Source organism: Pipistrellus kuhlii, unplaced genomic scaffold, assembly GCF_014108245.1.
Source record: "Pipistrellus kuhlii isolate mPipKuh1 unplaced genomic scaffold, mPipKuh1.p scaffold_m20_p_41, whole genome shotgun sequence".
Taxonomy (NCBI): Eukaryota; Metazoa; Chordata; class Mammalia; order Chiroptera; family Vespertilionidae; genus Pipistrellus; species Pipistrellus kuhlii.
In genome coordinates this window covers 1,536,284-1,548,986 of record NW_023425542.1, presented here as the reverse complement: position 1 = coordinate 1,548,986, position 12,703 = coordinate 1,536,284, and the positions used below count along the sequence as shown (strand labels likewise).

General features: G+C 43.0%; 1 protein-coding gene across 3 annotated transcripts in view; it reads right to left on the bottom strand.

The window, feature by feature from the left end:
- Nucleotides 1-12,703, bottom strand: part of UNC79 (unc-79 homolog, NALCN channel complex subunit) — a 210,180-nt gene that overhangs the window by 13,828 nt on the left and 183,649 nt on the right. For all 3 annotated transcript variants that reach the window (XM_045571940.1, XM_045571941.1, XM_045571942.1), the window contains 4 exons: nucleotides 11,168-11,245; nucleotides 4,949-5,038; nucleotides 2,754-2,929; nucleotides 1,529-1,715 (listed from right to left, as the gene is read on the bottom strand). In XM_045571940.1, coding sequence (XP_045427896.1) covers nucleotides 1,529-1,715; nucleotides 2,754-2,929; nucleotides 4,949-5,038; nucleotides 11,168-11,245 — 531 coding nt within the window. The remainder of the gene's footprint in view (nucleotides 1-1,528; nucleotides 1,716-2,753; nucleotides 2,930-4,948; nucleotides 5,039-11,167; nucleotides 11,246-12,703) is intronic.

The following is a 12,703-nucleotide window of genomic DNA, read 5'->3' as shown; positions in this document are numbered from 1 at the left end:
TTACCCTCCCCAAAGAGTTGTATGTAGCCGAAACCGGTTTGGCTCAGTGGATAGAGCGTCGGCCTGCGGGCTGGAAGGTCCCAGGTTCGATTCTGGTCAAGGGCATATACCTTGGTTGCAGGCACATCCCTGGTAGGGGGTGTGCAGGAGGCAGCTGATCGATGATTCTAACTCTCTATCCCTCTCTCTTCCTCTCTGTAAAAAATTCAATAAAATATATATATTTTTTTAAAAGAGTTGTGGTTAGGAGTGCATGAGTCGATATATCTGGACACACTGCCCAGCACTGACTAATTACAGTCCTACTATTAGTAGTAATAATCACGGCAGCAGTATTCCTGCTGGCGGTAAGCACTGATGGAGTGGGAACCTACAGTGTCCCAGGCATGGTGCTAGACACTTTTCATAAATCACCTCCCTGCCGAAACCAGTTTGGCTCAATGGATAGAGCGTCGGCTTGGGGACTGAAAGGTCCCGGGTTCGATTCCAGTCAAGGGCATGTACCTTGGTTGCGGGCATATCCCCAGTAGGGGGTGTGCAAGAGGCAGCTGATCGATGACTCTCTCTTATCGATGTTTCTAACTCTCTATCTCTCTCCCTTCCTCTCTGTACAAAATCAATAAAATATATTTAAAAATAAAAAATAAATCACCTCCCTAACTCTCAAACCACCCGCTCTTCGATTTCACGGAGGAAAAGCCAGAGCTCAGAGAGGTTCGGTAACTTTTTCAAGGTCACAAAATTACAAAGTACCTCAGAATCACACACAGATCTGGGTTGAAGTATCAGGAACTGGCTGCCTTGTTTCTCCTGTCAACATCCCCCGGGTCATTTGGACGGGGGGCTCTGTGTTGTCACTGAGTCAGCTTGTCCTGGCCCAAACCCACCCTGACCTCCCAGAAGCTCTATGAAGGGGCCTTGGCTCCTCAGAGCTAATTAGCACCAGTGCATCTCCTTTGCTTGGACTGGCTCAGGGCTGATGCCTGCCCTGTGTTTACTTTATTCCATGCAGCACGCCATTTGTCTCCACATTTACAAAGTTCCCCTGTGTAGGTGCTTCTGGTGTGTACTTTAGTGAGTCCCCAACTGCCTTCTTATTTTCACGCTGCATCGCCTATTTCCCCAGAGATTTGAGTTGAAAAGATCGTGCATGCAGAATTAGGTAGAGTATACATTTTCCTCTGCTTCATATCTGGCTCTAAAAACCGATGACAGAATTGTTATTGTATTTCTAGCTTCTCATTCCGCCTCATTATTTTTCAGACAGGGATGCCAAGGAAGCTGACTCTTGCTTGCCTCCATAATTTGTCTTCATAAAAGTAAACCGAAAACAATTTAGGGGAAAGAAAAGAGAGTCTGGGAATTTAAACAACTTAAAATAAGGCATTAGCACAAAGTCACTTTCCTGATAGCCACAGGAGGGCCTGTGATAAGATGCATTTTCTTCTCAAAAAAAACATAATTGGCCGATAAGGGTTTCCATTAGCAATTTCGATGCATATGGCCTTAATCTCCAGGAGCCACTCACCTTTGATTGCTCCGGAAATCCAATCAGGATGACGATGAGGTGGTCCGCGATGTGGGAACCTGCATCCAGAGGAATGGGCAGGCAGGGGGAGGAGGCGTTCGGACACACGGCGTTGTGCGTGAGGGACCCCAACAGCAGCCAGGACAGCAGCCGGATGTGGGAGACGCACTCGATGAACTCTTTCGGACTGTTGGAGAAGAAGGAAGCGTCCCAGGTGACTTTATGTCCTCTGTTCTGTTGGGTGTTCAACAAATGCTCATGGAGGGAAGGGATTCAAAGTGTGGCCTCGTAGGCGGTTACATAAAACAAAACGCCAAGGTGACAGGGTGCCAACAAAACGGCGTATCCGTGGGTGGGGGTGGAGGGGTGGTGCTTGTTTCCCACTTGAATCCTGGGTCTAGGCTTCCTGAGTAAAGGGCAGCCTTTGGGGACACAGGGTTAAACACCATTCTTCCCCAAGTCCACTCACTGCCTTTCTGACGAGTAGTGTCTCTTTCTAGACTCTTTCCTTTCTTCTCACTAGAAAGTTTGACATCCCCTCAGAGGGAAGGGAATAGAGAAGAATGTGAAACACACAGGCCCTCATTTTCCCGCTCTCCAATTATTTTCTCCTGCCCTCCTCACCCCCCACTCCAAACCTTGCCTCCAGACGGGAAATGAGCCAGCGAAGTGGCAGGCTCAAGCCTGCCTGGGCTTCCCAAACAAACTACCCACGGCACCTCTCTTCTTATCCTCCCTCAGAGGCAGGATCACGGTTCACACCCCCCTTGCACTCTTAGTTCATCTCTGCTGTAGACCTTGTTCTGGTTACCATCTAAGCTCATTGAACACAGAAGCTGTGTAAGTGCTCAATAAATACCTATGGACTTTTTAATGAGCTGAAGAGTTAAAGGGATAAAGCGCCAAGTGTTCAGCCTCCCTCAGGGTGACTGAGGTTTTTGTGTGAAGGCAGTTCCTTTTACTGGCACCATGTCAGGAGGTCCTCGAGCTCAAAAATGCTGCCAGGGTATCCAGTAAGCACACAGGGTGTGTGTGTGTGTGTGTGTGTGTGTGTGTGTGTGTGTGTGCGCGCGCGTGTGTCTCAATTCCCATCTTTCCAACCAAGCCTATTCCATCCCCATGAACCTTCGGTCCATCACTTGTTCTCACAAAGCCCAAGGAAGAAAGAAACTCAGGGTGCTTCCTGCCTGAGGTACCCTCGTCGCTGGAATGATTGGGGTCTTACCCTTGTTGCATTGCAGAAGGGGGATGATAGAGCCATGGCAGATAGCGAATCACAGCTTTGTTATCTCTGTGGTTGCCCCGGGAGATTTCCATGGCCGCGATCTGAGCCAGCCCCACTTTGAGATGTCCGCCGAAGGTATCTTCATGCAGAGGCTGGGAACATGCCTTCATGTGGTTCTACAAAACCAAACACTGTTTCGTGACTTTGGCAGAGTGCCTGAGACGTTTCAGGCCACTCACTGAAACGATCTGGCTATCATTTCCACACCTATCACCACTCCCAAGCATACGACCCATTGGAGTGTCAATGGCTTCCCGCTGTCCTTAGGATGAAGAAAAATAAATTCCTCTGCAAAACCTACAATGCCTGGGATGGCCTTGCTACTGCAGAGCTCTGCATCTTACCTCTTCCTCTTTGCGGTCCGGCTACGGTGGTTCCCTCCCATAACTGGCCTTCAGTCATGCTGTTCTTGCTGCCTAACGTATTGTTCCAGTCTCTCCTCACCTAATTAACTATTCATTGTTTGGTGTTTAGCCTACACGTCACTTCCTCCAGAAAGCCTTCCCTGACTTCCTCCCTGGCTAGGCCATATCATCCTATCAGAAGCTCTCAGGCCACTGTCTACCCCTTCTTCATGCAATTGTGAAAGTCACAATTGTACTTTAGTGTGTATAAAATTTTCATTAAACTGGGCCTCCACTACCAGACTATAAATTAAATTAGGGCAGCTAATGTATTTGTTTTGGTTCATTGTTGCATCCTAAATGCTTAGAATCATGCAAGGTACGGTATAGATGCTTATTACATATGTGTTAAGTTCATTCAGAAAAAAAATATCTTTGATCAATGAGGCTTAGTGAGTGGAAAGAGGCCTGAACTGCAGTTGAGACCCAGGTTCTAGACCCATTCGTTCTGTCTTAGTCGCATGACCTTAGGTAAGCCATTTGCCATTTGACCTTTCTCATCTGTTTGCTAATACAAAGGCAAATCAGAGAGGTGGATTATGTCTGCAGTCCCCGACCTTTTGATCATTATGGATTATTCTTTCTCTCTGTATTTTGAAAGTGGCTCTATAAAATGAGCTAAAATATTTAGGTGACAACTGTCCCCGCTTCTTCATACATGGAAGCCATTTAAGGGTAGGCAACCCGATTCGGCCATCAGTAACCAGCGTATGATCAAACGCTAGGGAAGCTTCCTTGGAAATGACTGGGCTTGGAGAGCCTGAGAAAGCACCGCTTTAAAGTCTGATCCTACTTTCCACTAGGATGTGCAGATCCATCGCTGTCCCGAGAAGCAGTTAGACCGTCTGAGCAGAGTCTGGCCACTGCGCTGGGTGATAAAGGGGCCATATTTTTAGCTGACGAGCTTCTGGCATGACTAGATCCTGTTTATCAAAGAGGAATCATTTGGTGCCAGATTGCAATCTGGCTGCTCACTGGGCCATGGTTAGCGTCTCTTCTGCCCTGTCCGCGGCCTGCCTCAAATCGCCAGGACTATCAATCTTTCAGTGGGCTCGTGGCAGGGAAGTGGACTTGCATCAGCAATTCATTGCACCCTGCAAAACCAGCGAGAAGCTCGACAAATTCACTGGGAACTTGTCCATCTGCTAATGACAGTTTGTCCTATCCCTTGTCTTTAATTATTTTCTGGAAGAAGATAGGTTCAATGCAGATAAAAACCATAAACGGCTTACGTTTGCACAATGTGTTACAGTTCACAAGTCTCTTCACCTGCATTATTTCACATCAAACCATAGCAAAGGTAGGTATCATTAGGTTTGTTTTGTGAATGAGGAAACGGAGGCTCTAGGTAGTTAAATGAGGTGCAATTCGAATGGTTTGGGCGTCACTACAGTCTTAGGTCAGCCCCGACTCCACCACATAATAGTAGTGCGGCCTGGGCAAATTCCTGCCGCACTTCAGGCCTCGGTTTCTACATTTGGAAAATGGGGATCACACCTCCTTGGGGCACTGTGAGAACTGAATAAATGGCAAAAATAAAGCTATGTGCATGGCCGATGACACGTAAACATCCTGTCCTTTCTCCTTTCACTCTCTGCAGAGGCGGGACTCAGTTCTTCAGCCTCCCGGGCATGGGAAGCATCCAGGTAACAGTGACTTCCCACCCGGGCTGCTTACGTCTCTCAAACCCTGTCGTTAACCTAAGAGACGGGCACACGGAAGCGCGCTTACCTTCAGCTTGGTGAGCGTGTGCATGTCTGCCATGAAGTCCAGCACCTCGCTGATGGACTGCCGCACGCACTCCATGGCCGCCGTGCCACACTGAAACACAAGGACACACACCGCTGGGCGTGCGCGCAGAGTCACGCCTTCCTTTCTGCCTGGCTGCCCTGACTGTCTCCCTCTGGTTTCACGCTGTTTGCTAACGAGCTGTTTCATTTTCTAGGTTTCTGACTCACTCCAGTAACCTCAGCACAGTATGTGATTGTCTGCCCGGAGTTGGGACCAACATTGATGAAAGGTTTGTGGTGGCGAGCAAAGAAGCAGCCTATGGGAGACAGAGCGACATGCCTCTGTCCACTGGGAGATCTCGCTGGTTTTTGGTGGACTGTCTTTCAAGCAGCTGGTACATAGAGATTTAGCCTAGGTAAAGCCATTAGCATCAGTCTTCAGGACAGGAGTCACACTGAAACTACATTTTATCACTTTAGGGAGTCCTACCTACTCATAAAATATGTGACACCAAATTCCATCAGCAGAATCTTCACTTTCTCTATTAAAAACAAAAGTATATAGCCCAGCCGGCGTGACTAAGTGGTTGAGCACCAACATGTCATAGCTTGATTGCTAGTCAGGGCACATGCTTGGGCTGTGGGCCAGTCCCCAGTTGGGGGAGTACAAAAGGCAGCCAATCAATGATCCTTTCTCATCACTGATGTTTCTCTCTCTTCCCCTCTCCCTTCTTCTCTGAAATCAATACAAAAATTTTTTTTAATTAAATAAACTTTTTTAAAAACACAAAAGTATATAAACAAATATTGTTTGCCGGAAGAGCCAGACTGTTTATATTCAAGTCAAGTCATTTATAGCTCAATTCATACATGGCAGGTACACTATTGAGTAGATAAATGTATTACTGTTGTGTTCTTGCTAGGGATCTACACTAATAAAAGAGAAAGAGGCAAATTGACCATACTTCTGCGGCACCCACCAGCCAATCAGGAAGGAATATGCAAATTAGAAGAACAAAGATGGTGGCGGCCCCTTAGCTGCCCAGCTGCTCCAGGTGCAGAGCAGTGGGGAAGGACACCTGCTATGTGAGGGAGGGCAGGGGGCAAAGGAATCTAAAGGAGAGGCACTCCAGCCACAGCAAAGACGAAGACAGCAGACTCCAGCTGGAGTCAGCAGCAAAGATGAAGATGGCAGACTCTGGCCAGAGTCTGCAGTGAAGATGAAGACAGAAGACTCCAGCTGGAGTCTGCAGTGAGGACTGAGACAGGAGACTCTGACCAGAGTCTGCAGCAAAGGTGGAAGGCCTGGGTCCCGGGTGCCGGAGGAAAACTGGTGCCGGAAGCCAGGGGAAGGAAGGCCTATTGCACGAATCTTTGTGCAATGGGACCCTAGTAAATCAATAAACAAACACAATGGCCATCTTCCCCAGATGCCAGCAGCACGTTTGGGAGGTTTTAGGAAAAGAAAGCACACTTGTGCTTCAGGTTAGTAAATGGCATCAGCCTACTCTCTCGGGGCAAGGCAGTGAATTTGGGATTCTAAGCAGAGAAAAGGAAAATGAGCAGACAGGCTGCTACATCAAAGCTGCATGAGAGAACCCACAGGCTGGGCTTACTGCAGATCAAAATCAGGCCATCTTTGAAGCCATCTGAATGCTGTGCTCAGGCCTTTCTCAGCTTCCTTTAGGAAAATGGGGAACTTTATACATTTAACTAGCTCACCCAGTCAGAAACCATTTTCCCATATTCATGTACATCTGCCCAGCCCTGAACTGCTTCACCTCTTCTCTCCTCTGGGATGTTACGCCTGCCAGTCCCGCTGACAGGATAATAAACAGGAGAAGACGGTCACTGGCAGTTCCGCAGGAGAGTTCTCCAAGCGTTTCATGTGCTAAGGTTTTCTTCTTTTCATTTAAATCAAGTGGGGGAATTATAAAAGGTTATTGTGCCCCTGCTTTTGGAATATTAATCCTTTAATGCAAGAAAGGATTTCCCCCCAATTTATTCCATTTTCTCTGACCTTTCACATGTCATGCAAACAGGAGCACACACTTGGCATGTCTTGAAAGGGATTTGTTTCTTTCATAGGCAATATTTTGTTCCTTCTCAAGTAAGCAAATGTCACAGAAAATAACTACTAGGAGTGGTATTTAATATTTGTCTTTTAAGTTTAAATTGAAAAAAAAATGAGAGCAAAGACTTTACTATTACTCAGTTATGTTTGCTCTAGAGACCAGCAACTACATCTAATAAAAGCCTTAAAATACACTTTATAGTCAGGATAATCTTAGTGAGCTATATACACTTATAAAACAAAGCATATTAATTTTCGCACACCCCTTTTTTTTAATCTGCAAAAAATCAGTATAACCTTAGGTGTGTTATTAAAAGAGAAAACCCACTAAGAGTCACATTCCACTTGCTTTAGAAGGCCTATGTTTATTTCAATAGGAAAACTAATGATAAAGGTGTTGAATACATACTCTAACCCAGTGGTCGGCAAACTCATTAGTCCACAGAGCCAAATATCAACAGTACAATGATTGAAATTTCTTTTGAGAGCCACATTTTTTAAACTTAAACTTCTTCTAATGCTACTTCTTCAAAATAGACTCGCCAAGGCCGTGGTATTTTGTGGAAGAGCCACACTTAAGGGGCCAAAGAACTGCATGTGGCTCATGAGCAGCAGTTTGCCGACCTTGGCTCTAACCCAAAAACATGAATTGAATCATATCCAATTCATCCTTTAAACTTATGTATGATTTTAAAGTTACTTTGCTTAAATTGTAAAAGTAACATGTGCAATGTAGAAAAGTTGAAAAATACAAATTAGTAAAAAGAAAAAAAAATCACTAAAACCATAATTCTAGTACTTTGCCTGTGAGACAGCCACTGTGACTGAGTCCTTCCAAGTTCTTTCCAATGCATATGGCATACACACATACATACAATATTTATAAGGCTGGAGTTGTTTTCTAACGTGCTTTTGTATTAAATCTATCATTTTCCAGTTGATTAAATATCCTTTGAAAACTTGATTTGGTAGCCACATAATAGTGTATCTTGTAGATACACCTTATTTTATTTAAAACAAAACCCTAATGTTGGACATCCTGTATAATAAAAGGCTAATATGCAAATCAACCAAATGGTAGCACAACTGATCTCTATGACATGCACTGACCACTAGGGGGCAGACGCTCAATGCAGGAGCTGTCCCCTGGTGGTGAGTGCACTCCCACAGGGGGAGCACCTCTCAGCCAGAAGCCAAACTCACAGCTGGCGAGCGCAGCAGCAGTGGTGGGAGCCTTTCCCACTTCCGCAGTAGTGCTAAGTATGCCCCGCTGCCGGGGAGCGGGCCTAAGCCAGCAGCCAGACATCCCCCAAGAGCTCCTGGACTGCGAGAGGGTGCAGGGCCCCCCACCACCACCCTTAGTGCAAAGGTTTCATACACAGGGCCTCTAGTGAATTATATTTCCATATATTTGCTGTATTAAATGCTGCTTTAATAAATACACTTGTATAAATCCTTCATGTACACATATAAACATTTTCTCAAACATATTTACAGAAGTAAGCAGTCAAACTGTTCTTCAGCAAGCCACCTGAATACTTGGTTGTACCATTTTTCATGACCACCAGGAGCTTATAAGAATGTTTCACTTCATCATCAATACCTTTATTCATTAAGAAAAACCTACTGATTTGCTAGCTGATTTTAATTTTTATACTTTTACTATCCTAATATTTTGTATTAATTTACAGTTCACTGATGGCTAGTGAGGTAAAAGGTACATTTTAAATGTGGCTCCTACAACTATTTTTGGTTTTTTTTTTTGTTGTTGTTATTGAAATAGTTTGTCTTTTACTTGTGGATTCCAATAACCCTATGATATATTAAGGATATTATTTTTAAGCTATCACATAGGTAGCAAATACTGAGTTTTAAAGAACTAAACACTATGCCAACCAGTGAGTGTGCAACAGAGACTGGCTAGCTACTCACAGAACCATTTCTTCTCTGGTCCATGAAAACTTTCTGTGTGCCATATTCTCTTCTCTTCTCCCAACCACCAGCTGATTGCAGAGGACTGCACAGAGTGGAAGGAACCTGACCGTACGTGTTCACATGTAGTCCTCCTCCCTCTACTAATCAAGATACCCGCTTTAACTTCACACAAGCAAACAATGAACTTTGTGTGCTGAGTCACTGACCATTGGCATTTTATCTCATAGCATTACCCTAATTACTATGAAGAACTCTTGAAAAAAAACATAGTCAAGTAATTATACTCCCAGAAATCTATTGTAAAAATATAGTCTAACATATGGACAACGATTTAAGCACAAAGAGGTTTATCATATATTAGCTACAATTGCAGAATTGAAAGTAACTAAAAAATCCAAAAATAATTAATGTTTGTTAATATTGGTTTTAATAGTTATTTTTTACTCAATACTTATTGCATGTTGGCACTATGCTAATAGGCTTCACATGCATCATTTTATTCAGTCCTCAACCTAGACATTGGGCTCTGTAATATCCCAATTTACAGATAATAGAAATCAAAGAATCACAGGCTAACTGACTTTCCTCATCACATAGCTAGTAAATGGCAGACCTCATCCTCTGCCGTGACTCTAGTCCTTACATCTTTATCATTTTTCTATGGCACATTCACATGAGGTAAAACTCTGCAGCCATTAAACTTTGGGGACAATGCTTATGCCGTATGAACCAAACTGCATTTAAACACATGCACAGAAAAAGAGAAAAAAAAAATCATTGAAATATTATCAGTAAAGTTATCTCTGTTGAATGATTATTTTTTCTGCTCTCAAAATTTTTATACATCAACAAAAAAATAAACAGTAGTTTAAAAAAATGATTAGTGTTATGGGTAAAACTGGAATACTTATACATGTAAATTAATAAAACTTTTTTGGAAAGCAATATGAGAATATGTATCATTAATATATTCCTATGCTTTAATTAAAGAATGAATCCCAAGAATATAATTCAAAATAAAGGTGAAAATTTTATATATATACATTTCCAACAATATGGGAATAAGCCAATTAGGATACTGAATAGATCAAAACATGGAAAAATATTATAAAACAACAGAGTTTCTCATTTTAAGGCAGAGGAATTATAGGTGATCTTTTTCTTTATTAAATTTTTTTCTATTGAAAATTTAAATAATTGTTTTCAATAAACAATATCACTAAAGTTTTTTAGTTTGTTCTAGTAAACTTGCTGGCTTCTCATTGCAATGCTGTCCATGATATACTTAACATATTTTGCCGAAACCGGTTTGGCTCAATGGATAGAGCGTCGGCTTGGGGACTGAAGGATCCCGGGTTCGATTCCGGTCAAGGGCATGTACCTTGGTTGCGGGCATATCCCCAGTAGGGGGTGTGCAAGAGGCAGCTGATCGATGATTCTCTCTCATCAATGTTTCTAACTCTCTATCTCTCTCCCTTCTTCTCTGTACAAAATCAATAAAATATATTTTTAAAAAAAACAAAAAAACATATTTTACCAAATCATGCACTAGCTAATAATAATGGAAATGTTTTAATTTCAAAGGAAAACAAGGTATTACAATGCTTATTTTTTTCTAGACGTGTTTAAATCAAATTATTCAGTGGGAGCCAGTACAGGAAAATTGGTTCTGGAAAAATGAAAATTTTAATCAAATCTGTTCTTTTCTTTCTTTCTTTTTTAATCCTCACCTGAGGATATATCTTTATTGATCTTTTAGAGAGAAAGTAAGAGGGAGAGAGAGAAGAACATCAATATGAGAGAGAAGCATCAATTGGTTACCTCCCATATGCACCCTGACTGGGGATCAAACCAACAACCTAGGTATGTGCCCTGACCGAAAAATCAAACCCGCAACATTCTTGGGACAGCACTCCAACCAACTGAGCCACACTGTCAATGCCAAACCTATTCTTCATGTCTAGTAATTCCTTTCCTCTCCTTAACTAGCTGCTTCAATTTTACTCATGTTTTCTGGAATTAAATGTTCCCAAGGGCTGAAATTAATTTAAATTTTCACTAGTGCTCTTTTTAAAAAGACGCTAATATGTTTTCAATTTTACAGTGTTTGTTCTATCAAAGTGTACCAGGACACAGGCCAAAAACACCTCTTTGCTAAATGAGGAAAGGAGAAAACATAAAGCATAGACAATTAGTTCAGTGGGGACTTACTCCAGGTACAGAGGCGATCATCTGCTTGCTCAGGATCGTCGACTCAGCTAGTTTGGTTCCAGCATCTGCACAAATAAACTAATAAGAAATTGAGAGGATAATTACTTTTAAGGGCATTTGGACAGTAATAAGTAGTTTATCATTTTATTAACTTGGCTTAAATTCATTAGTGTTTACTCCCGTGACTATCTGCCCTGGATTCATGGTACTTGCTAATCATGACAGCTGATTCCTACGAGAAATTCAGAATCATTGTACTGAGATGAACACACTGGTTCTTACTTTACCCAGCCAGCTCAGTGGCACTGGAAACGTGCATTTGGTCAAGGAAGAAAGAAAAGCAGTCAGCATTATCAGGTCAATTCCGACATGACTCTATTTCTTCAGCACTCTTTTTTTTTTTTTTTTAAATATATTTTATTGTTTTTGTACAGAGAGGAAGGGAGAGAGATAGAGAGCTAGAAACATCGATGAGAGAGAGTCATCGATCAGCTGCCTCTTGCACACCCCCTACTGGGGATATGCCCGCAACCAAGGTACATGCCCTTGACCGGAATCGACCTGGGTCCCTTCAGTCCCCAAGCCGACGCTCTATCCATTGAGCCAAACCGGTTTCAGCTCTTCAGCACTCTTGACAGTTACTGAACTTTCATAGATTTTTCCAGACCTCTACCATTGTATTGTACATTGAGAATGAAAACAGAAAAACAGTGAACCTCAGAGTGAGGATTCTAGCTGTTTTTTCCCCTCCAACTCCCCCGGGTGTCTGGTCTTCCTTACCCCACTTCGTTCATGCCTCTCTGTGCTGACAAGGGCCCCCACACCTGCTGTGTCCCACAGGACTTCCCACGTGCTTCCATTGTGGTAGTCATGACATGAGATTGCAACGACCTCTGGGTCTATTTCTTCACCTGCCGGGAGCTCTGTGAGAGCACAGCCTCGATGCACCTCGTCCCAGTACTAGACTTGCGCCTCACTTCTCAGAAGGGCTCAGCAAAAGTTGGTGAAATGAAGTGATTCATCAATTATGGACAAGTGAGATCATGATGAGGATGGATTTGCCAGATTATAATCTAATTTCCTTCTTTTACAGATGCTAGGTGTACCGGTTAATAATGGCAGATTTTGTAATCAAAGAAAGCAGGATAATTTCAAGAGAAACATCAAAAGTGCTTTATTAAAAGTAATGTCCATTGCTAGCTACACATCTCCCCCAATAAAAGGTAATTTGTGGATACTATCCCAATAGAACTATTCTTGTTTTGAGGCAAACCATTCAGAGTTCACATCTTCGTACGTTTTGAAGTGCTGCTCAGACAGTGTGTGTGCCATTGATCAGAACAAGTGGTAATCTGAAGGAGCAGGGAATGGTGAACATGGTGGGCGGGTTAATACTTCCCAGGCAAGATCTGCTAACATGTCTTTAACTGGTTTTGAAGTGTGTGATGGTGCATTATAATGAAGCAAAATTACTTTACTGCGTCTTCTGGCACATTCCGGTCGTTTCATGATCACAGTGTGGTTCAAATTGATTAT